At 33.3% G+C, this 26702-nt stretch overlaps 2 protein-coding genes across 3 annotated transcripts; both read right to left on the bottom strand.

The window, feature by feature from the left end:
* Positions 1-4255: 4255 nt before the first annotated feature.
* On the bottom strand, positions 4256-12116 carry LINC3 (little nuclei3). Of its 2 annotated transcripts, XM_088110831.1 has the most exons (8): positions 11681-12113; positions 10321-10530; positions 9362-9615; positions 8994-9264; positions 8807-8890; positions 5874-7912; positions 4788-4989; positions 4256-4700 (listed from the first exon to the last, which is right to left on the bottom strand). In XM_088110831.1, exons 1-8 carry the CDS (start codon positions 11966-11968, stop codon positions 4506-4508), a joined length of 3543 nt encoding a protein of 1180 aa, XP_087966957.1. In that variant the 5' UTR covers positions 11969-12113; the 3' UTR covers positions 4256-4505. The 2 variants fall into 2 exon arrangements, with proteins under 2 accessions (XP_087966957.1, XP_087966958.1); XM_088110832.1 differs by lacking the exon at positions 4256-4700 and having other exon boundaries at positions 4852-4989; positions 5826-7912; positions 11681-12116.
* Positions 12117-19953: 7837 nt separating this feature from the next.
* Positions 19954-26132, bottom strand: LOC148202816 (protein decapping 5-like). The gene is made up of 8 exons (XM_088110833.1): positions 25872-26132; positions 23684-23784; positions 23279-23350; positions 22171-23199; positions 21035-21106; positions 20682-20870; positions 20463-20573; positions 19954-20389 (listed from the first exon to the last, which is right to left on the bottom strand). Exons 1-8 carry the CDS (start codon positions 26017-26019, stop codon positions 20222-20224), a joined length of 1890 nt encoding a protein of 629 aa, XP_087966959.1. The 5' UTR covers positions 26020-26132; the 3' UTR covers positions 19954-20221.
* Between the last annotated feature and the right edge of the window lie 570 nt (positions 26133-26702).

Genomic DNA, 26702 nt, shown 5'->3' with positions numbered 1-26702 from the left:
ACATCGAACTAAATTACAAGAAAAAGGACAGACAAAGGAGGAGGAAGAGCAGGTGACTTACTCCCTCAACAGTAAGCAAGCATGTCAAGACAAAAGAAATACCAAGATGGGACCCTATGGGAAGCAAGGGACATTTTAGCCAGTGGTATTTGATAAAACAAATGGAGAAGATTCTTGCATCAGGAAAGGAAGAACAGGATCCTAAAATTGTGTTCAAAACTTAAGAGGAAAAGGAGAAGAATAATGGTAGAGGAAAAACAAATGCATAACAAGAAACCTGACTTCTTTTCCTCTTTGTGTTTATGGAAAAGCTAAGGAAGTATATAGCAGATATAAGGGAACAACACAAGATGTTCTTGTTAGCACAGTTCTCGAAGCTCAAAGTCATAATATTAACGAGCCTACGAGCCTAATATGGCCAGAGCTGTATCAAGTCTATATAAGATGAAAGCGAAATCTGGTCTGAAAATGGCACACTCTTTCTGATTCAATTATTGAATGTCACATTATTAGCATTATTATCAATGCACTTCAATACTTAACATATACGTTGGAGTTAGGAAGTAATCGTTGGATCCATCAAGAAAAAGGTTGATCGGAAAGATAGATACACAAATGAAATATGAGCTCACAGGACGGAGTATCCAAAACTTTAACACAATGAATTAACGGATCTTTTTCATCTTAAGATGTTTTATTCTCTTATTTATATCCAATGGGACTTAGACTTACACTTGTATTCCAGTGATAATAGAGTGTATATATCTTTTGACCATTATAAAAATTTGAAACTAATGAAAAACAGTATTAAGAACCTAACTGAATCTCAAGGTGGAACTTCCAAGAAATAGATATACTTTAAGATGTGTGATTAGATTAGATTGGTTAAGGGTATTATGAAGAAATAAAAGTGTGAGAAAAGTGGCATTAGTAGGGGACCATATCATGCATGCAAAAAATGAAAGGTGCATGTAAGTGCATGCAAGACAAAGTAGGCTTTTATCTGTTATTGCCTTGTTGTCTTGTTTGGTGGTGGTGGCCTGGGGGGTTTTAACAGCCCTCTGAAACTGCAGAGGGTAAAAAGGACAACATATCAGAGTGGCTTTGAAAACTGAAGCTAACCATATTGTTTCATTGCATTGCATTGCGGTTGGATGATGAGGACCACATTATTTTCTACCAAAAAAACCACTTCTGAGTTTTCTTATGCTAAAAAGTTTTTGGTCTCAGCAAAAGGAGAAGAAAAATGACAGTAATAGTATTAAGTTCGTTGTTTCCCAAGCTTTCTGCAACATTGTTGTATGATTTATTTACTGGGAAAATGTTGTGCGGTTTATCAAACGTGAATAATCATTGAGTGCCTTTTCTTTTGTGTGTGTTTATGCTAAGGAAGAATTTTTGCTTTATTATATATTTTGACAAAAATAGAAAACTTTCATGTCTTTGTTCAATTACCTTGATAATAGTTCTAAAACAAACCTTCTAAGTGGTTTTTTCATGTATGGTTGAAGTACAAAGTATTCAGATAAATTTGAAGTGCTGCAAGTATTGGATATGGTTTTTGTTCTTTTGTAACTAAATGATTTTGCAGTGACTTAATTGTATACTTTTGAATTCCTTTGAATTCGTAGTTTTACACAAAATAAGTTATACAGCATTATATTGAGCTGCATGTTAGGTAATGAGTAATAACTACTGTTTTCTTGATAACTATTTTCAGACATTATTTTCATTTCCACTTTTAAATAATATAATATAATAAGATATCTGAACAAAAGTCAATATATCTCATCTGATAAAAATAATTATCTTGATTTATTTTTCTAAAAATATGAAATTGAAAACATTTAAAAATAGGGATAAGAATAAAAAACTATTATTTTTTTATAAAGTGTTTTAAAAATAAAAGAGAAAAGGGTGAGGAATCCTATATAGGCATTAGCCAAGGCAGCGGCCAAGCTGCAATAAGTTAGGCCTAAGCCTAAAATTAGGTTGACAAGTCCTTTTCTTCCCTATGTTTCTTCGGACTACCTCTCGTGAGCACAGACAGTAAAAAAAAGAATAAATTATTTAGTTTAATATTTTTTTTTTCTTCTTTTACTTTAAATCCCATGGAAGTAAAATAAAAATTAAAATTTCAAATTATAAAAATAACATATTATTTATTATTAAAAGTATATAAAATTTACGTAATAATATCTGGAAAAAATTAATATAAACAATACATACATAGTTGATATTTAATAAAAAAAATATTTAGTGACCATTAATTTAAATTTAATTATGTCAGTGTTTAATATGTGTTAAGAGAATTCATATAAAATTAATTTAATATAACTATCTTTGGTTTGGACGATATTTTATAATTTGATTCAAAAAGAGTTTATAAACCTCTCCAGATTACTAGTATTAATCTCTCTATTTGAGTGTTAATTTCTTTCAATATCTTAAGTATTAACCTTTTTAGGTTATAAATATCAACCTCTTTAAGTAACACAAGAACATATTCTCTAAATAACATAACTTTAAGTATATCATAAGTACAATCTTTGCAGATTTATGTTCTTAATCTCTTCTTAAGTTTAAGAATTTCTAATAAAATATAAACTAACTATCAAAATAAGAATTTTTATATATGATGTTTCTTCTTTTCTCTTTTTCATGCTCTCTTGCTATTTTATCTGTACATCTCTATATCTCTTTTTTTCTTGTCTTGTAATTATAAACGTGTTGAGAATATGACTGTGGTTTCTAAATCTTCTCAATGTAATTTTCTTCGTATCAGTATATTTATCTTCACTGTCTATAAGAAAAGTTTTGATATAATGAGGGATTTCTCTTCTTTCTATTCTTTCTTCCTCTTCAATGCAAATGACATTGAAGGTTTTATTTGAATCTCATCAATGTATATCAATATCTTTACATTCATCATTTCAAAAGAAAGTTACTGATGTAATCTTCAAGATAATCTTTAGCTTTTCTTCCTTGAAATATGTTGTATATGAGATTTCTTCTTTTTATTGCTTTCTTCATTTGTAGTTTTCAAATCATATATGACTGTTGAAACTCTTGAAACAGAGAACAATTGATTTCATCTAAGCATCTTTATGCGCATTGCTTCATAAGGAAAAATCTTGGTAGAGTCTTCAACTTTATATTTATCTTTTCTTGCTCGAATCTCCTATATAATGAAATAATATCTTTATTAAGCTTTACTTCAATATTTTCTTCTTTGATGTGGAATGTTTATATATTAAATTCTTAAACGTTCAAATTCTTTTTCACTCAGCTAAAAGGGAAACTTAGTAACACATTTTGTTAATAGTAAAATCAATGTTTGTCTTAAAGCAGAGCATATAAAACATTTCTATATTTAGAGATAAATGACAGTTGATAATTAAAACAATTTCCAATTCCAATATATATAACTTTCTTATGAATTTTTTTTAAAATTTATTTATCTAAAAATAATTAAATCGTTGTAGTTATCAATTAATTTCATAAAATGAACCAATGACAATAAATGATAGCAAAAGAGAAATTTAAACTCATAACATCATTAATGCAACAACAAGGTGTTGCAATTGTTTAATTGACGGACGAATATATATTTATGTCCTCGTTTATTTTTTAATATTATATTCTTAATTGATTTTTTACTTTAAAATAACATTTTAATTAAGATTTTTTATAATTAAATTTATTAAGTATGAGAAGAAAAAACATAATAAAAATAATTTTTTAGTAGTATGAATATTTTTTGAATATTTTAAAATGTATTATTCACCCAAATTAAATCAACATTAATTATCAATATCAATACTTAATCTTACCTATCATTACATTACTTTATTTTATACCATTTTGGAATTTAAAAATTTTTAATTTAAAGGTTTTTAATTTGTTATAGTAAAATTGTTAAATAATTTATTAAATCATAATTATTTGTTGATACAATATTTTTAACAAATTATACTTTGTGTTCTTCATATTTATAAATGTTTATATTTTTTCCTTAATATAAATTTAAAAACTCTATAATTTTAACTAATTCTATATTTTATATTGCATTTCTTAAATTATTTTTAGAAAATTATTTCATGAATAATAATAATAATGATAATATAATAAAAGTTTTTTTTCTATCTTTCAGATTTCTTTTTAACATACCATTATAATAATAAAAAAAGTATTCTTAATTATTATACAAAACTAATATTGCAAAACCAAAGTGTATTAACTTTAAGTTACAGAGTTGAATAGGCAGTAAAAATGGATTACCCCTTTAGTTCTTCATTTCTGGAAAGCATTGACTTCCTTAGCAGCAAATCTATTTTTGCAAGAAAACAGTTATTGAGAACACAGGCAGCAGAACAATGCTTCTCAACTGCCAGTAATAAATGCCAAACAAACATGGATGCTACTCCAATCTAATATTAGATGCCTAATCTCCTAAATAAGGAATCATAACATTTGTATATCTAATGTGATATAAATAAAATATATCACGTTGTAAAAAATCTGAAGATCTTCTGGCCCATGGACACCTTACCCAGATGTTCCTCCTCCTCGTCCTCGTAATCATCATCATCATCATTTTCAACATCATGGATTGTGCTTCCATCTTCGTCTCGATATTCTGATGTACCATTTTCCTCTGCAGCACCATTGTCATCAACAATATCTCTTGGTACTTCAAACTGAAAAAAAAAAATAACGTGTAAAAATAAAATAGAACGTATGTATAAAAGGTTTGGTGAAATCAATCATCACAACAAGGCTGTTACCCTAACAACTCTTTCATCTGAGACCTCCACAGTTTTTGTTGTTGTGACCTGCACCGTGCTTTTGTCTTGTACTTGTACATTGTCATCAGCTGCTAATGAGGTTTCAACAACTTCGGGTCTCATCTCCCCCTCCACCACAGCCTCTTTCCCCACACTTCTTGTTGCATTTGGTAAGGCCTGTTTTGATGAACCTTCGCCCGCACTGCTCCAGAAAAGCCGTGATATCAGAACAATAAAGAAAAATATGACCACAGCTCCAAATATAAACAGACATGATGCATGATGGTTTTGCTGCTAAATATATTTAACAGCCACAAGAAAGACACTTGCAATAACAACCCCTTAAAATCCTCACATAAATCCAAACGGCATTAAAACTCAATCAAGCAGTTCAATTTCCTACGGAGAAAGTATCCACCACACCACAGCTGGACAGCCAAGTAAATTAGTGCTGTCTAAACCCAAAATTGTTTTGAATTAGGATCTTTTTAAGTTCAGTAAAAAAAAAAACCTTCTGAATAATCAACAACAAAGCATTATCTCACTATGTAAGGTCAGCAACATGGATTTCATTGCGCCATTGGACTCCGTTAAAGACCAAATTCTTAAAGATATTATTCAGCATGGGGCCATATCAACAAATATAGTTTTTGACCTTTCATTATTAGTAAAACCAATTTTATTTTAATAAACATACTACAGAACAAAAATTGCCATACTTAGTATCTGAATTTAGTGTTTATGCCCATATAATATTATTAAATAATCTCACCACCTGAGTGATTTACGCTAAAATACAATTTCCCAACCACAGTAATAATGAGAATATAATACATGTCATTCTTGCTATTACAGAAATCTACCTATCACAATATCAAATATCAATTGGCCTTCAGAAATCAACCATAAATTTATTTCAAACATATCACTGCTTTCAAGTTAATATAAATCTAAATATTAGCCGTGTATATTCAGTTCACACCTCACCCAAGAGAATCCCTCCAATAAATACACAACCACCATAAGATATAACGTAACCTGCTACTGGTCCCAATATGGCCTGATGAGACCTGAGAATAAACTTACGTCTTGTGCTGCCTAAGATTGTATCGTTTCTCCCCAGTAACCTGAGCTGGCGGAGCAACTGTTTGCCTCTTCTTCCTGCGCCCACCAGCTGTAATACTCTCTGATTGCCCTTCACTATCACCAGCAGTCTGTTCACTTTCTGTAACTCTAGAAGTTTGTGCCCGTTGACGCTTCCTTCCAGTGTTGGCTTTCTCAATGTGACTGGAGTCTTCTGGACTGTTTTCTTTGGCTAGAAACTCTCTGGCCTCTTCAACAACAGCCTTCACTGAGCGTGTTCTAGCAATTCCAGACTTGCTTTTCCTCCCAGGTCTGCCCCTGCGAAGCTTTGGAACAGACTGCTGAGAATCATCTCGATCTCCATCAACAACACTATCAACCCGGCTGTGATCACCTATGGATAGGGAGATTTCATCCCCAACCTCTTTATCAATGTTATCAGATTGGAGGTGTGGCATATCTAGAGAGTGATATGCAATCCCAACTGCTGGTTGACGTTCATCAAGACTAACTCTAGCTCCTTCTATGTTAGGAAGAGATGCAGGCTCATCTGCTTTGTCTACACTATCATTCACATCTGAGGGTGATGTCTCAGCCATGTCTGAAGCACTAATAGCTTCAGCTCTTTTACTTGGGGACAGTTTGAAAATCTTGGATGTGCATTTGCGGAGCCAAGACACAGGTCTTACAGATCCAGAATTGTTAATGTCAGATGTAGCTACAATGTCCTGGGAGTTAGGAGGCTTATAATTCAGAACAGGGGAAATAGGCAAAGGAATGGCCACACTTTCCTTCAAGTCACGTAGTTTAGTATCAGATAAAACAAAGTTCCCAACAACTTCACCACAGACCTTGCAATTCTTCAGATTCTCAACAAGTTCAAGAAAACTTTTTCTTTCAGCCACAAGGCATTGACGTTCTTTCTTAACTTTCTGACTGAGATTCATAAGCATTTCAGAATCTTCACGCAGTTCAAGTTGGCCTGACTGAAATTGCTGCTTGTTCAATTCAAGTTCCTTCCTTTCATTTTCTAATCTAATCCCCTCAGCCTTTGCTTCTTCCCATTCCCTCTCAGAAAGATTCTTCAATATGTTAATATTGTCAAGTTCTCTTTGCATTTTCTCCTGAAAATTTCTCTCTCTTTCCTGCAAATCTTCCTCCATTTCTTCCTGTTTTTTCTGGATTTCATTCTCAAGATTCCTCATCTTTGATTCAAAATCTTGAAGCATTTTAGCCTGTTCATTTTTCACCTTTTCAGACAACAGGTGTTTCTCTTGATTCATTGAATCTCTAAATGATTCCTTCTCCAATTCAAGCTTCTCCAGCTCTTTCTTTCTTTGTTCTTGTATACTTTGTTTCTCGCTTTTCAATCTTTCTTCTTCACTGTTCTGAAATTTTCTTAAACTTTCTTTCTCCACATCAATATCATGCTGCTTCCTAGTAATTTCTTCTCTCTTTTCATCTAGTACTTCCCACTCTTTCTCAAACCTCTCTCTCTCCTCCCTTAAGTTTTCAGCTTCCTTCACAAGAGAGTCCTTCTGCAATCTGGTATGCTCTATCTCCTGTTTCAGTTCCAATCGCAATCGAGAATTCTCTAACCTATCATCCTCAGCAAGCTTCAAATTCTCAGTCTCTTGGTGTATTTGCAGCTCCTGCAGAGAAATCTCAGCTTTTATCCTCTGAAGTTCAGCATTTAAATTCTCCAGGCTCTCCCGATCAGCAACCAATTGTTGGTTTTCCTTCTCCAACTCTTTCTCCTTGATTTTCAGAGTCTTTTCTTTCTCCTTTAAAGATTTCAATTTTGCTTCAATCTCCTTACTTTGTTCTTTTATTCTCTCAGCCTTCTTACTCAAGGCCTGCTCTTCTTTTTCAACCTTTTTTCCCCTATGGTTGATTTCAGCCTCCCTCTGCTCCAAGGCTTCCTCCTTGCTGCTAAACTCCTCAAGAAGGGATTTCCGCTTGTGTTCCATTTCAAAATCAACCTGCTGCAACTGCAAATCCAGTGTAGCCTTTTGTTCACCAAGGACCTTCTGGATCCCCTCCTGTAGAAACCACAAATTCAACCGTCAGAATGCCATAAAATCATGCAAGTAACTAATGTCAAACATGTACACTTGTGATCATACTTTTTTTTTTATGATTTTGAGTTTATATGGTGAGTTCCCACTTTCAATTTCTTTCCTTACTTTCACTTGAGAAAAATTGTGTAGAGTTGTCCTTCCCAAAGTAAACCTTAAAAAAAATTATCACCATGTTGACCATAAAGTAATTCAGTTAAGCAAATAAATCTTTAAACTATTATAAAGACAAAGCATCGCTTCTGCGTTTGGTCACTCCCAAAACATTATCCTTAAAAATGTAGTAAGTTCTTGTCAGTGGAAAAGATGGTTTAATATTTTATTATCCTGTAGAAATATTAAAAGAAAAAAAATGAACTGACAAAATGATGTTACTCAATAATAAATTTGTCAATTTTAATATGAAATACACAAACGAAAGCAAATATGTCAAGATGCAAATGTAAAAGCATAGCACTTGTAATATCACAGTCACAGTTTTCAATTGTGAACTAATATCTGCCTGAATCATTGCACAAATGCAGAAACCAAAAGAATCCTTAGCCCTGGGAAAATTCATTCGTTCAACATGGAATTTATTCAGTGCTCTTAGAAATTTGTAAGCATCATGTCATCTGATTTTACTCCACAAAAATACCACTCTTGGACCTCAACATGAGCGAAAGCATATGGGCAGGGGTTAAGCATCTTCAAAATCTAAATATTTCAAGACGAATGTCTGTCTCACTGATATCATTTTGAATTTCATTTCTAGGTCATGTGTGCTAAGTAATTATTCATTGATGTTATGTAATTTTTTTTTTTGAACTTTGCACATCATTTTATTGCATTGCATAGCAACCAGATTCCTGGACTTACTCTTTCTCTAGAATTAAGTTTTGATTCCAATGCAAACAATTCTTTCTCTTTCATCTCCAGCATGCTCTTCAAAGAATCCACTTTCTGAAACCATAGTCACAACATACAAGGAATGGAAAGTATAAGCAAAATACAAAAAAGCAGAAAACAAATCGTCAAGACACAATAAAAAAAGCCTGAACCACACCTTCTCTTCCACATTTATATTAGCTATTCTTCTAATAATCTCAGCTTCCTTTTCCTTCAATAAAGAACTAGATGAATTAACCTTTTTCTCCAACACTTCCAGGTCTCTTTCTTTCTGTTTAAGGTTGTTCTCGGTTTCAACTATCTTCTTTTCTTTCTCACTGATATTTTGCCAACCACTGGATAGCATATTTTCTCTTTGCTGTAGCTTCCTTTCCCACTCCTTCAAATCTTCCCTTTCTTTATAGAATGTTGCATCAAATGATTCTCGACTGCATCATAGAATACCAACTTCATGTTAAATTGCAATGCATAAGAGGTCAAAAAATATAATGAACAGAACCATCATAATGTAGAGAAAGAGCATACTCAGTAGCTAAAGACAAACGCTCCTTTTGAAGCAAACTTTCACGAGCTTCAACCTCTTGCAATTTCATATCCAGCTCTGCATTTTTTCTGTTCACCTCAGCAAGCTTAGCCTCTGCATCAAGCAGTTTCTTGTCAACCACTGAAGACTTTTCTTCAATTCCATCAACCAACGCACTAGCTTCAGCTAGCTTTGTATGGGAGTTAGACTTGACTTGGACATGTTCTTCTTGCATTGCACGCAGAGCTCTCTCAAGCTGCAATTGAATGATTTTCGCAACATCAAATAAAATAAAGGCACCATCTAAACAAGCATCTCAAGCTCCAACCCTAACATGAGAAACTCCAGAAATGTCATACAGATCTGATCATAAAATTGAAATAGAAATAAATTGGTAAATGATAGGTACCAGAAATAAGAAAGCACAGTACAGCTGAACAATCACTGTATTAGTAATGAAATCAGGACTGTATCCGGGTTCCTATAAGTAAAGTACTGAACAATCTGAAGAGTAATAAAGGAAAGAGAACATGCATCCATGGAAACAGTAAGGCCAGAGGTTAAAGAAGATGATTGATATTATCACTATTTCTATTCTCTGATGTTTTCACCATTTCCTATACCGATCTTTGAAAAAAGGAAAGCTATTTAAATAAGGTGACCTTTTTGTAATAATTAGAAAGGCGGGAACCAAAAACAAATAAAACTTAAGTTTTCAGTGCACCATAACATTCTTATATCAATTGTGGTCTTTAGGGAAAGGTAATGCCTAAATACTCCAAAATGATGTCATGGAAAGGGGTGAAGAAGTGAGGAAAAATTGAAGCCCAACCGATGATAGGCTCTTCTTCCAACACTAACCAAATTAAAAAGGATGGCAACACAACAGAGGAAAGTAGAAATGCAAGCAAGTAGGCAAATATAACAACAATATAATTGAAGAAGAAAACAAAAAACATACATCAGCCCCACATTGCCTCTCTGTGCTCAATGCTTTCCTCAAATTCTCCTCTCGCTTCTCAACTTCAAACAAGGCAATTAAATGTGCTGACTGTTCTCGTTTTAGAATCTCCTCAGTTTCAGCTAGTTCTTGCCTCAGCTGGTCAAACTTTGAATTCCATTCTTTCTTCTCAATCAATAGCAGGCCCATGTTGTACTGGTAGTCAAAAAGCTATGAAAAAAATGAAAGAAACAAAATAGTTTATCAATGAACAATCATCAGAAAAAAAATAATTCATCAATGAACAATCATCAGAAACAAAATAATTCATCAATGAACAATCAGAAACAAAATAATTCATCAATGAACAAGCATCAGGTAGATGACATTATATCCACAATATACAAAAACTCTGCAACCATAAAATACTTTAGAATTTATAATGCAGAGGCCACCCAAGGAATTTGCTTCTTTACACAAAATGATATGTTTTCGTACTTCTATTTATATTCAGTATACAATACCTGTTCGGAGTTCATTTTGATATCATAATAACATTTGCATAGCAACTAGCTTTTAATGTGTTGGTAACTTTGAATCAGCAAGTTTAAAGGAAATTAATGTAACCAAGAGTTAGAATTACAATCTGCCATAGAACGACATGAATTACCTTATTCCTACTGCACTAAGTTTCTCAACCTTAAATTTATCATTTGACTCGAAGCTCCAATCTTCAAAATTACTCCCTTAGGTCCTTAATCTATAAAGGGCATAGTTTAGAAAAAATTGGTCCATCCAAAGTCAAAACCATGTCATAATTCCAGTCCCTGTTGTATCAACCATTGATATGAAATAGCATAAAATGATTTGCCTTCATCACTCTATCAACTACAACACACTTGTTTCAATAGGTTTCTGTTGCAATCCACACTTGCAGGTACAATATCACGGTTTTTGAAGTCTCTACAACTGAATTGCAACTAAAATCACAGCCACATTTTCCAGTAATTTCTCCAACACAGCAAGGGCTTCTTTTAGGGATAATCGGGGGATCTAACCAAAGCTACTTGCTCTCAAGCTGCTACTTAAATCAATCAAAAATTCTTTCTCTAAATTACATAAGTACCAATAGCTATGTTAATATCAATATTAATAACATTATTAACCGACTGCAACTATAGATTCAAATTAATCAATCATAAATATCAAGCTCTAAACGCCAATCAATCATAAATTTAAACAAAATGTTATCCTTAAAAGCTAAACAAAAACCATAAACAGATAAGGTTTGGCTATATGGCTCGAATAAAAACACAAAACTCTATAAACGCGCCTCAGATCAATATCGGTGAAAATTCGCAAAACCTTCACCGAGTCTAACCTCTCTTTCGAGCCTCGAGACCTTCTCCACAAGCGCTTCACGGTCCTTCCTCTGCATCACACTTTCATCCAGCAACCCTAACTCCGTGAACCGCCTCCAGTCATCCGCGTTACCCGTGTCGAACCCCACCGCTACGGTGGTTTCGGTCAGAGACCCCAACGGCGGCGGCGGCGGACCGTCGACGACTGCCTTTTCCTTCGCAGAGGCTGAACCCGTCGCAGCACCGCCTCGGTGCAGCGTGAAGGGTGCAGCGGCATTGAGCCACACCTTTTTCTGCGGCGTGAACATTGCACCGTAACCGAAAATGGCAGGAACAGATGCGGTGCGGTCGAGGAAAATGAAACGACGGTGAGGGTTTCGTCGGAAGAAAAAAGGAGGGAGGGATCGTGTTTAGTTTGAGGGAAGTATGAAATTTTAGAAATTGAAAAGGGTTTAAACGTGATGTGGAATAGAAGTGTGTACTTTTAAGAGTGTTTTGTACACCAATTTGTGGAAAAGAAGTGTGTACTTTTAAAAAAATTAAAAAACATTTATTAAATTTTAAATTAAAACCAAAATTTTAAAAATATATTAACCGACTTTCTTAGTAATAAAATTATAAGATATTAAAAACTAAATAAGAAATAAAAAATCAACTAAAATTCAAAAATAAAAATTTTTTATTCGACTTTTCGAAAGGTTAAAAAATAAAAAAGAATGGAAGAAAAGAAGAAGAAAAATTAATTTAAAAGAAATTTAAGTTTATATTTATAATTTTGAATATAAAAAAGAAAAAGAGGTATAAGGAGAAACACCCATAAATTGATAAATAATGATATAATTATTTAATATAGAAAACTTAACTTGAATTTTTTAAAAACTAATAGTGATAATAAAATAAAATAAAAATATGAAAATGAAAACAAAATAAATCTTATTTAATGAAGTTTTTATTTTAGCGTTCCAGAAGTTAATAAAATTATATAAACAAATAAATAGAGATATTATATAGATATTTACTTTATACAGTAGTAGATGTAAATAAATTTATATTTACATTATTATCTCAAATTGGTTAGATATTAATATATGCCATGTGAAATTTAATATAAAGAATGGATTTGAGTAGATTTTTTCCTTCTCTTTCAATAGAAACCTTCCAAATGTAATTACTTTGATTAAATATATATTTCTTTTACAAATTATCTTTGTCCTTTTCTACAAATCTTTCCCTGTAAATAGAAAACAATCTCTCACATTTTTATCACAAATTTCTAATGTATCACTTTAATAAATAAGGTAAAGAGGAGGTGAGATTAAACTCTTTTTATTTTATTAAGTTTTTATTTATTTTGAATTATATATTATTTTATTCACTCCATTTAACTTATTTTTAATTATTATTCTATTTATTTATTTATTTATTTATTTATATTATTTTATTTATCTTCACTAACTAATCATTTTACTTCAAGTTACCACTAGTCATATTGATTTATTTAATTTAAATTACCTTCAATTACACATTGATTCTATTTATTTATTTAATTTAATTTATTCTGGTCTTATTTATTTATTTTATTTATAATTTATCTCCAATATTGATTCGATTTATTTATTTTATTTTATTTATCTCAACTTACGCATTAGTCATATTTATTTATTTCATTTAATTTATCTTCAATGTACTGATTCTTTATATTAATTTATATTTTTGTTATTATATTTGTTTATAACATTCTATTCCATATGTAGTTATTTTTTTAAAGTTATTGTTTTGATTCTTATTTTATTTTATCATTATTTTATGATTTGAAAAGTAAAAGTAAATATTATTTTATTTAATAAGCTTGGATAAAAGGAAGTCACATATGTTATTCTATCACATATGTTTCATTGTCTGGATAGTGTACATATTATTGGTTAAGAATGTAGTCATCATATTTTATGATATTTGAAAATGTTCAAGAGTTTGTAAGTTAAGAAAGAGTCTTAAGTATATGCTTTATATTTGGAAAGTGGTACTTTGGTACACTACGGAATCAAAGATACAGACCATGGTGGAATTTAAGAATGTTTTACCGAGTAGATAAATATCTGGAGACTAAAATATTTATAGGTCAAACTTAAGAGTATTTAATACCTCCTTAACATCATCAAAGTTAAGTAGTGAGTATATGCCTATTTTATAAGCCAATAAATAACTAATATTATTGAGAAATTAATTATTGTGATTGTACCACTCTTTTATAAGAAATACTCAACTATCTAATCACTTTCCAAAGTATTTTTTGATGTTCACAATAGATCATCAGAATTGAATATGAATCCATATGTTTAATAAAATGAGATTAAGTCTTGTGGTTATAGATCAAAATTTAGGTCTCAATGTTTGTATTGTTTATTAAATTTATTAAGATTGATATTTAAGACTTAAAAAGACCTTACTCCTTTCATATTTTTAAGACTTAAAAAAATTTAAGATCGATATTTAACATTGTAGAATGAAAAAAATTAACAACTCTACATATATTATGTAGAATTAAGTTATCAAGTTGTAAGACACTTCACATATATTAAAAAAAAAGTAACTACTCATACTATATGTAAAATTAAACTATAAACATTTATGATATTGATTTTCAATTTCCTTTATGACACCAATTAAATATATTATATAATAAACAACACATTAAATTCTTATTTTTATGTAAAAATAAAAAATTAATATATTATTTTTAAAAATATTATATAACAACATAATAAATAAGACACACAAGAAGATATAATTTTGTCTTTCTATTACTATCGTTAGTAGTGAAAACATATACTACGCACGTGTGTGATGTTTTTATCTTATAATATAAATAAAAATTATTTTTTCTAATTATTATTAAAATAAAAAAATTTATTAAATTTATAAAAGTATATTTTCAAATCATAAAAAAATAGTTACAAAATCTAGAAAGTAAAACAATAAATAAAGTAATTTTATTGATAAGACCAAAATGGAGCGTAGAATGTGTAATAAAAAAACGGTTACATAGTAATTAACAAATAACTAGTGAAAACACCTGTTAGAAACATATATATCTTTCGGGTTTTTTTTTATGATAATAAAAAATTATAAAATTAATTATTCTTATTTATTATTGTAAGAACCTGAAAATAAATTAGAAAGTTAATAGGGTAATCAAGATAATGAAACCATAAATTTTGCATTTAAAAATCTATTTTCAGACATCTTTGGTTCATTAACCAAACCTCATTCTCTCTCTAAAAACTAAGCTCTTCTTTTTCTCTGCCTTCTATCTACCACATATTTGTCTTCTCTCTTCCATTCCTCTTCACTGAGCTAGTGGATCTCCGATCAGGGGGCGCCCAAACGTCCGCAACGTAGAGGGCTTCGAAACGAACCGATTCATTTCAGGTCTTAGGCTGGTAAGTCCCTGCATGCAGCCTCTTCTTTGTTCTTGAACCTAGCACATGAAATCTTTGATGGTTGCATGTGCCTTGTGCTTTCATCTTTTTCATTTTTTCTACTCCATTCTAGCTCTAAGAGTTGTTCCTATCACCGATGTGTTGTTCTGTAGGGTTTTGTTGAGTTCTCACAACTCGAGGTACTGTTAGGGCATTCCAGTGAGTTGTGTTGTTCAACTCCAAGGTAAGGGGAGCTAGGATACGTTTTAAATTACTTACATGTGATGTATGTATGCGGAGTTTTGCACTGTTGTGCTGTTGGTATTGCGTTTTGATTTGGGAAGATTTAGTTGCATGTGTTGAACTGTACGGTTTGTGAAACTGGAATGTGATGATTGTAAATCGTTTTGGATTCTTTAATTTCTGTAATTAATCATGTTGGGAGTGCTTGGGGTGAGAATCTGTTGTAATACTGATAAAATAGAAAACTTAGTGTTCTAGTAGAGTTTTTGGTCACTTTGAGAGGAAGTGAGGTAGTGAGGTAATGAGGTAGTGAGGTAGTGAGGTAGTGAGGTAGTGAGGTAGTGAGGTAGTGAGGTAGTGATTTTGGGCATTGGAGGTCTTGAGTGCAATTGGACTGTTTGAGTAGCTCAGATAGGTCAATTTTGACTTATTAGGAACCTCAAACTGGTCTAAAACAAGTTACAAGTATTTGAATTGAATTTGGGTCCCTAAGTTGTTGATTTTGGTGTTCTAGAGTAGCAATTGAGTCTAAATCACTTTAGAATTGTAGTATGAATGTTTATAATCATCTAGACAAGTTTAATTAGGTGTAAAACAAGAATTAGGGGTGTTAGAAATTGGAGAAAAGGCCTAGAAATGGTAAGGGCTGGTGCTAGTGCATGATTCTTCAGAATTTGCGTTCTGCAGATGATGTAGAGTCGTTATGCGAGTTGTCTCGCATAGCGAGTCCATGTAAAGAGTGCTCACTGTCTGAGTCATTCGTTGTGCGAGCTGGTGCGTTGTGCAAATGACTAGAGAGTGTTGCTCTTTGTCTGGGGTGGTGGCCTGGAGTCATTGCCATTTTAATTCGAAAGGCGAGAGGGGCGCAAAGCGAAGAGGTTTGGGGGTGTGCTCTCTGTTTAAGCCCTCGCATAGCGACCTGGGTGCGCTATGCGAGAAGACCTGAGGCTTGTAGCCTCAGCGAGTTAATTCGCATAGCGAATGAAAGGGGTGTGCTATGCGAGAGACATGAGGTCTGGCACCTCAGCGAGTTAATTTGTCTTGCGAGTGAGGGTGCGCTGTGCGAGAAGATCATGTCTTGCCTTGCGAATGGTGTGTGTTGAGCGAATCCTTTGAGTCCAGATTTCTCTTTTGCTTTTGCTTTGGGTGAATTAAGTGTGTGGAATGATTGGAATGCATAGTATGATGGTGGTAATGAGATTATATTGAAGGTTTAATGTCTCCGTAGGTCCCTATTTTGGTCATGAATTTCAAATAGGTCCTCTTTCTTTTCGGCGTATCAATGGAATCCTTGTTTTTGTAAAATTTAATCAATTAGAGGTCTGTCGTTAAATTGGACAAACGGCCGTAACAGTATTGGTTACGTGGCATGGTCAGTGCATCTACTAAGCACACGTGGCATTTAAAAGGATTTTTGTATTAAATAATTCGTATGCACAGAGGTATAATCACTTTTGGGTAAGGGCATACTAGGAAAATTGAAAAACTTTCAGGGCAGCCCCTTTAATTGAGAAATGCAACTGAGATTGGGGAAACAAATTGGGGCAACGAACTATTAGGGTTCGCGTGAGGGGAAAAATCCCATTCTTTCTTCGATTCGAAGCGCCATGTTTGGAAGCTGCTTGATGACGCCCATAACTTGGTTGTCACCCTTCATGACAAAATGAAAATAGAGACATCATTACGATGAGTGCAGGTGATACTGGAACAAAGCAAACCAAATGACGTGGCCAAAAAATCTTTAATTTCAAGCTCTGCCAGATTTCTCCACGCATCTAAACTTGCTGCAAATGTTGAGTTATTATTACTGAACTTAGTCTGCTGCATGCCGAAACTTGCCATGCTTATTTACCAGGTTCCGGTTTGGACAATGTTGGCTAATGTGGGGACTGACACGAACCCTTGCATGCACTCTGCCGCTTCCAACTACATCTTCTTCACCGATGAACCTTGTCGCTTCAGCTCGAACAAAGATCGCGATTTTTCTTCCCTCACGCGAATCCTAATAATAAAAACCCCCAATTTGTTTCCCCAATCTCAGTTGCATTCCTCAATTAAAACGTCTTGCCCTTTAATTTTTTCTTTTTTCCTAGTATACCCTTACCCAAAACTGATTATACTTCTCTTCTCTCCTTCTTCTTTATTTAATACAAAAATTCTTTTAAATGCCACGTCTGCTTAGTAACTGCACTGACCATGCCACGTAACCAATACTGTTACGGCCGTTTGTCCAATTTAACGGCAGACCTCTAATTGATTAAATTTTACAAAAACAAGGACTCCATTGATACGCCGAAAAGAAAGAGGACCTATTTGAAATTCATGACCAAAATAGGGACCTACGGAGACATTAAACCTATATTGAAAGTATGTGAATGTATGAGACATGTTTGGTGGTTGAAAGTAACAAGTGTGGTTATTGGACGTAATTCCATGATCTTCAAGGAGAGGATACATGGTGGTGCCCTTGGTGTGTTTTAGAATGATTTGCATGGTAGCTCAGTCTTGGGGGTTATCTTGAAACTACAATGGTCAATCATTCTCAAGTAGAGAGGATTGAACCGTGTCGTGAGTAGTAGCAAGAGGTCCTAGGTTTGGGTGCTTCTAGTATGGCCCAAGGTGAGTGATAACGGACTAACCTCGTGAGTGTGGTAGGATGAAACCCATTGGCAATGACTTTGCAAAGCAGTAGAGGCCACCACGAGTGCATGACCCACCATAACTCGACAATCATTCTAAGTCCGGACGAGTCAAGTGTAAAGTGTAACAAGTGGTGTTGTATGGTTCATTAACTTTGAATTAAACTTGCATGTTGTATGTGAGTGTTATAATATGATTTTTATATATCTAGCTCACCCTTGCTTCTGTGTTTGTGTTTTGCTTGTGTGTGCTTTTCTTTTGCAATGATCATCACTTAGATGTGAGTAGAGGTGGATGAGGTACCCCTGGAGCATGCCCTGGATGGTGATGATGTTGCAGCTTAGTCTAGTTAGGATTCTTAGTTGTTCCTATTTATTTTGAAATACTCGAATGCATTTAAAGTTTTAAATTATGACTAAATTTGGGATGACTGTAACCTTAATACTTTATTTACAGTCTTATTCTAACTGTTCTCTTATATTAAAAACGTGGACTGCTATATTATATGTTTATATATAATTTGGGATGTTACAATTTTTTTTTATAACTACAAAATTAAATATGAATAACTTTTATAATTTTATTATAATTAATTTTTATTAATTTTGTATGTAATTTTTTAATTTTTATTAATTTTGTATGTAATTTTTTAATTTTTAAAAATATTTAAGTTTAAAAATTGATCAAATTGAAAAAGAGGTTAAACAGTTGCTTAAAAAATAATATTAGTAACATTTATTTTAATTTAAAAAAATTACTTAAAAATAAAACTAAAAAGTCGCCTTTATATAAATATAAATTATAAATAAAAACAAAAATTACATTAAGAATAACAATAATTATAATGATGAAAATATTTATAATAGTTAAAATAATAATAATACAAATAATAATAATAATAATGAAGAAATTAGAAACGTGCAACAGGAAAATATGTTAATCGGAATTATTGTTGTAACTTTAATAATAAGTATTAAGGGGACAACTACTTTTAGTTATAATAGATCAGGATAGAAAGAAAAAAAACATATCAATTCCTTCATTTGTCTAAATTTTAACTAGACAAATCAATTCAATTTTCTCCATGCACTAAAATTTCGATCCAATTCATGTATTGATAATTTTTCATGAATAGGTATCAATTTATCTACAAAAGTAACATTTTAAAAGACATTAAAAAAGTTTTCGAGAATATAATTTTGAAAAGGTAGATTTAAGATATTTAATTATGATAAAACTAGTTGAATTAATTCTGATACATAACTATTTAATTTTGAGAAATAATTTGTGGATCATTAATTATTCATAAAATTGAAGGCTATTTGAACCGAACCTTCTTTAGTATACTTTCTACAAAGTATTTATTGAATGAATTTTCATGTAAGTGAAACAGATACATATAGTACAGTATTAAGTTTATAATTATAACAACTATTATCAATGGTTTTATCAATGGATCTTATCAATCACAATCACATGTTTAAAAAAAATAAACAATCAGACTCAGTAATTACGAAAAAGACTATAACAAGCAGTAATGCAGTCTTAAGAAATAAAATATATATCTCTCCAGCTAAATTCCAGTTTCACTCTAAAATTTGAAATTAAACTAAAAACTGTTGCCTCTATTTTCAGAAAAGTATATTTTATTTTGAAGGTAATCAAAGGCAACAAGACACAGAAGTTAATAGTAATAGTAGCAGTTATTTATTATGCCCTTGAAAAATTGCCTGCTTCTCATGCTACCATATAAGAAAGATTGTCAAAATCTATGAAAACTACAAGCATCCATCATAAAAACAAATTTATCCAAAGTTCATCATGAGTTATAAGTGAATTTCTTCTGAAAATACGTTAACAGTATTAAGTTTATAGTAAAAATAAAGAAAAACATTAATGATTGAGCACCAAAATCATATAAATAATACTTGTAGGGCTAAGAATCATTTGGCACCCCAGCACAAATGACTAAGCTGCAATACTGCAAAAAATTGTCTGAACTTCTCTGCCTTGTTGATATAACTAAAATAAAATGGTGTACAAACATGTTTCCACCAAACCAGGTAAATTTGGTAGAGGTGTAACAAGAGGCATGTAACATGCAATAGAAAAAGTTCTTACTTATTATTCTTCTGTTAAACAAGCACAGGTAACTCAGCAATGAAGCATAATAATCCCTAACATGACTAAGGTACTTTAGTTGGAGGCTACCTAGGCTCTTGCCCTCCATCATGTCCATAACTAAACATTCCCTGCCACCTATAAAGCTCGACCAGGCATGGCACCGCCACCACGAGCCCTGCCTCGTCCAGAATAGCCATATCCATATCCTCCTCCCCTTCCATAATAACCACCACGCATTCGTCCACCACGACCAGGGCCACGGCCGCCTCGGCTTCCATGGTACCTCACAAAATCACCAAACGTCTGCACCACAAATCAGCAAAAAGAATTTGACATTGTCCCCAGAAATATGAAATCCACGAAAGAGAAAAATTACCTCAGTATCAATCTTGACTTGTTCAGAGTATCTAGTCCTTCCATTTCGTGAAGTATTATCATGCACGTTGGAAGAGAGCGAGTCAAAGAAGTCATCCTTGTTATAAGTAGGCTGCAAAAATCATGAAAAGCAGAGTCAAAAACACAATACAAAGACTAAAACTCAAAATCATTACGTGAAAACTTGATACATATCAAGCTGCAAACTCGATTATATTACCTTAACCTCAAGGTTCGATAAATCATTATTCTCTTCGTCTTGGTAATCTTCATCATACGCTATTTCTTCACCATCTTTGTCTTTTGAGTGAGACTTGCTTTTACCAAGATGACCCCATACTTCATCCTTTCTGAATTTCTCATTCATTGCCATGAAATCAAAATCTTCAGTGAATTGTGTGACTGGACCCTGGAAGCATTAATAATTTTCATTTAGCTAATCCCAATGGTCCAAAAATTGTTTAAAAAGGAAAAAAAAGGGATAGAGCATGTTGTTTCATGGTAGATATTTATAATAAGTGACTTGAGAAATGACTACATTTATAAATGAAATAGTAATTTGAATGTTGTTACCCCATTTCCTCTTCCTCTCCCGCGTCCTCGGTAACTATAGTTATGATGAGTTTGAGTAGGAGCTCCACCCGGCTTAAAAAAATGCAACCAAATGTCAGAAGTCCTTCTCAATCAAACAAATAAACTCTAAATACAATAACTAACATAATAAAGCCATTCATGCGGCACTTGATGCTAGTTTTATTTGATAAAAGCAAAAGGCATACAAATTAAGAAACAATCATCAATCATTACAATTTATGTATGGAAGCTGACAATTAAAAGCATACACAAACCAAATCATATCCTACTTTAATTCTCTGCAAAAGAAATGGAAAAGAATACAGAAAAGTTTATCAGCAGAGAAGAGTTTGCAGACTATCTAAATTACAGAGCACAATTTCACCATATTCCTCATTAGATCAAAGCCTAGCTTAATGTATAGGAGGAGAGCAAGTTGCCATGAAAGATCAGAGGGAAAGTGTCATGATTTTCACATTTACAACGTTTAAACTTGTCAAATGCATATTCAACTTGGGAAAACGTGATTTTGCTTAACAAATAACGTTTGGTTTAATTTTTGAAAACACTTTCGCTAAGAAGTGAAAATATATAACTTCTGCATAGGGCTGAAAATTTTGTGCCATACTACGGACTTGCTTTTTAGATTAAATTTTCAAATGTAAACCACTTTCTTCAAACTTGGTACAATATGATTCACGGCAAACAGCTTTAGAATTGCCTTTTGCTTCCAGTCCAACATGATTTTAGTAAAAATATAATTTTTTTTTTATTGATGTTCAGTAGTGTTACTTTGCCTCCAAACCTAGGTTTAATAAGTGATAAAACTCACTATGCCAAACCTGCTTAATGCATCCAAACAAAAATCACTCACCTTATAAATCAAATTTACAAAATTAATTACATTCATTTAGAATCTTACAAATGCTCAATCAAACATGCACTTCATTCTAACCAAAATCAGGATAATCTAAAATCATTTACAACTGTCCATCCATGCACCCTAAATACCTTTAGAGGATGAGATTATTCCAATTCATTAACAAAACATCCCCCATATTACGATATTGTGTGGAAACATACAAACATATAAAAAACAATAAAAAACAAACTAATAGATCAAGAAGAGAGGATACCCTGTGATTGGGTCGTGAAGTTACTGGCAAAGGCAGTATTGGTGGTTGAACATCAGTAAAAACTGGCAGAGATGACTCAGAAGATGGCATTGATGATACCTGAACCACTTCAACATCCTTATGAGGTGCTTGTGAAGGTGGAGCTGAAGTAACTATTGATGGTCCAGGCTGCAATAATTGACCTGGGGTAATCAGAGAAGGGGCTGATGTTTCTGTATGGATAGAAGTTGATGATCCAATAACTGCAGGAGACAACTGTGATCCAGTTTGATAGGCTAAGCTTGAACCTGAAATTGCATTTGGTTTGCTGTTGATGGGTGGAACTATAGCATTTATTTCTGGACCCGAATTAGTCAGTGAAGTCAGTGAGGGTAAGCTAGCAGCTAACATGGTTGCTGAAGTTGAAACATTGGGTATCTTGTTTGTTACTGATGCTGGCAAAATTTCAGAAGCAAGCGTTGCAGAAGGTGCAGGAGGCAAAGCCGAAGGCAAAGCAGATGGTGCAGGAGGCAATGCAGAAGGTGCAGGAGGCAATGCAGAAGGTGCAGGAGGCAAAGCAGAAGGTGCTGGGGCAAAATTAGACGGAGGCAAGGAAGCAGATGTTAAACTAGGGGTAGTAGTACTCACAGGTAGTAAAGATGATGGTAATTCTGGTAAGTTTGAAGATACAGTAGGTAAAGAGTGACTAAAACTGGGATACTGCATAGGCTGCTGCAAGGAGGAAGGCATTGATAAACCAGGTGGAGGTCGAAGTAAAGATTGTTGTTGCAATTGAGGAAGCCCATTGGGAGTACCATAATATCCTTGCCAATACATTGGCATAGCAAGCCTACCACCATTTGCATTTGGAGCAGGCGGAGAAGCTCCCCATGATCCTATGTTACCTCCAGGTTGATACAAAGGTAAGGGCCCTTGAAAATTTGACCCAGGAAGTCCAAGCTGAGGGGTATGAGAGTTAAGATCAGTCAAAGGCCCACTTACAGCAGAAGGCAAACTTGTAGGTGTGGTGACAGGATGAGGATAGTGAGACTGCAGAATGCCATACCATATAATTAGGAAGACATTATTTAACTGATTCATTATTTACACAAAAAGAAATCTCATTAACCTGAATAATAGCTGGGTCATTGTTGACTTGTGGAGGAGGCTGCACAGGTGGAGAGGATTTGACTTGTAAATCCTGCAGAAAAAAAAAATAAGACATGTCTCAGCTGATCTGATTTGTATATAATATATGTGAACATCAATAAATCAATATTCCATGCAGTAACATCTATACAAAGTCTTTGTAGATTAAACAGATTAATTCAAAACGGATAAGAAAAACTGGATCAACCTTCTAATGTTCCATCTACTGATCAAAGATTCTAGAACCAAGTTGTACCAAAAACGTTTCTTCACAAAACTCACTCAATTTACATGCCATTATTCCTAAGGTACTCTCAATGAAACCAGGTACAGATACATACTTATTTAGGAAAAGAAAAACGTGTACATATTACATGCATAGTACCTTGATGTCAGTACCACGGAAAAGTATATACTCATAAACCTTGTCACCCGGGGGAATTTGTGGGCCATCTTTTTTCCTTCCTTCTGTACCAAAAGATCGCACTGCAACACAAAAAACAAAAACGCCACTTTATCAATCCAACCCATGATACTATACAACATATTTAGATGGTAAAACTAGAAGCTGCAATAATCCACACAGTTTTATGAAAACTATTGACCAGAAGTCCCGATGATTTGAAATTCAATCGAAGAGCACAACCATTATAAATACTACATAAACTTTCAACAGTACATGACTTGACTTCCAACCAATACACACATAGGAAGCATATCAAGTGAGAAATAGGTATCATGCCTTATAGGATAAAAGAATAACAAATATCGAACACTCAATCCCATTTAAATGAAGATTAAAGATAAATGCACAAGACATTTTTTATGAGATCATGTGGCCATTAGCTATACACACACACACACACCTGTGTGTGTGGGTGTGGGTGTGTGTGGGTGGGTGTGTGTGTTTGGGTGTGTGGGTGTGTGTGTGTGTACATAAATATATAGGGCACAACAATTATCATTGCAATTAAAGTTTGTCTGGATAGATAGAAAACAAGTAAAGTATGATCTTAGAATTACCACACAACAAATTTAGCTGTTGTGGTGGGAGAGACCTAATTCATATCAAGAACCCACAATTCCTGTGTAGCAGTCATGCCCTATATATCTTGCAATAGGGCTGTAACTTTGCACCACACTATGCAATCTTCGAAGAATACTATGTACAGACTGAGATATCAATTGATATATACTGCAGAAGAGCCGCACCAAAGCTAGCTAGTGTGGTGGATGAGTCCAAGTCCACATTTAGAATACCCTAATTCCAATACAAAACATAGCTTGCAACATAATCAAAACAAAAAATAGCCTAAGAGGTGTGATACAGCACTCCCGGGAGCTGTGCTTGTCTGCAAAAGCACCCATGATTGCCACAACACTGCATGTTTAAAATAACAGAAAACTGAAAGCGCAGAGCAATATCTGAGGGAGAGCACGGAAAAGTAAGGGTGAAATGAATAGAAACAATACCAAATAACATTGAAGACAGTGCCTGAGAACAGATCAAGGCCAGAAACACCGGGAAGGTGTCAAAAACCATTAGAAAATGCTGGAGATGCACCAAATATAGTGGGTCATGTTTCAAAAAAGGGTTTTATTTCAAACCTTGATTAAGGGAAGTATAAAATCACGCACATGTCTCCCAAAGTAAACCTTAAATGACACTATATTATGGAGGTTAAAGACGGGTTTCATCCAGGTAATGTTGCGGCCACTAATGCTACACAAGACTGCGATTCAGAACCCTCCAGACATGACACATTGTGGAAACACAACAGGCTAAAATGGTTCTAGATTGCGTAACACACCACAACAGCTCTATAGCGCGTGACTGACTATCCAAGAATACAGATATATACGTAAATTGCCAATTATTATTCTCTCACTAACATTAAAAATTCAAACATAAGAGGGAAGCATATGAATTTCCATTCTTTAATCCAGTTTGGCCTTAGATTTGGAAGTTTTTTCATAAATCTATCAGCACCGGATTATCTGAATTTTGCTTCTTTCAGTGTCGCACGGATATCGACTTAGGGACTAAATTTTTTCGTTCGCTATTTACTCCTTGCATTTATTAACCCGGCATGCAATAACTAAACAATCCACAAAAGCAAGCAGCAAATAACAAAATAAAAAAATTACAGGAACCAAACGTAAGCCTACGTCCATCTGAGAACCTTATCCAAACAGTGAAAGAAGTTAAACCCGGATACTTCAACAGAGATAGATTTAAACCACATGCCACGCTTAATAGACAAGTAAAACATGCAACCCAGATGCTGCAGGATAAAGACACATCAAGACCATTCTCGATCTCTTAGCAGAAGACCCGTGAACTATCACAACTTGAGAAAAATCCTTCTGTCTGAGGCAAGAATTCATACCCCAGTGACAAAGCCCCACCAGAATTCAAAAAAAAAATAACAAACAACAACAACAAAGATCAAATTTTGAGAGTGAATTCAGAGATCTGAAACGAAGAAAACAAAATTAAACTGAAAATAAACAAAACCCAGAAAGGATTAAGCGAAATTGGTCAGAATAAAAAGTGGTTAGCAGAAGAATACCATTTCTTAGGCCAATACTGGACTCTTCTGTGTTGATGTTGTACAGAATGCCCTCGTATCTGATTTCACTCTTGGAAGTGAGGCTTATCAAGCTGCCAATGTAGGTATCCGCCGCAGAACTCGATCGAGAAGCGCTCTCGGACGCCATAACCGCGAGCGAATGAGGTTAGGGTTTGGGTTTTGGGGCCCCTTTTATGAAGCCCCTGTTACAATCTTTTCCAACTTTCAAATGGGTCTCTGGGGGTGATGGGATGTGAATGAAATGATGTACCTTTTATATGCACAAAATGTATAGTAGTTTGTGAATGGGATAGGATGCTATGTGCATGAGATGATGTTATAATTTACATTGTATATTTGTAATGATGTAATAATGTATGGTAGTTTGTGAGTGGAATGGGATATTGTGACTAAGATGATGTAATAACATACATTTTGTCTTATTTGAGTCTTGTCCTAACAACTCCTTTACCCCAAAAGATCTCAATTAATATTATAAGAGTTGGTATGAACATTATTTATTACTTTTTAAATTACATTTCAACAGAGGATGTGTATATATTAAATTACAAGATTTTTTATATTATCTACTATTAATTATTTATAAATTATTATTTATTAATTATTAAATGTCAATTACTTTGTAATAAATATTTTATGAAAGTTTTTAAATTATTATTTAATTGATTTGCTATGTAAAAAAAAACACAGTTTTTTTTATTGAATTTAAACTCGTGAAAAATCATTCCTTAAATTTTATGTTTGAAACACAACTTTTCAAGTATATGAGATCTATACATATTGCTTGCAAAATATAAATCTAAATATAAA

This window comes from Vigna umbellata, chromosome 3 (assembly GCF_029865625.1).
Source record: "Vigna umbellata cultivar VRB3 chromosome 3, Vumbellata_1.0, whole genome shotgun sequence".
Taxonomy (NCBI): Eukaryota; Viridiplantae; Streptophyta; class Magnoliopsida; order Fabales; family Fabaceae; genus Vigna; species Vigna umbellata.
Note: the sequence above shows the minus strand (reverse complement) of the source record. Positions and strands in the feature narration are given on the sequence as shown.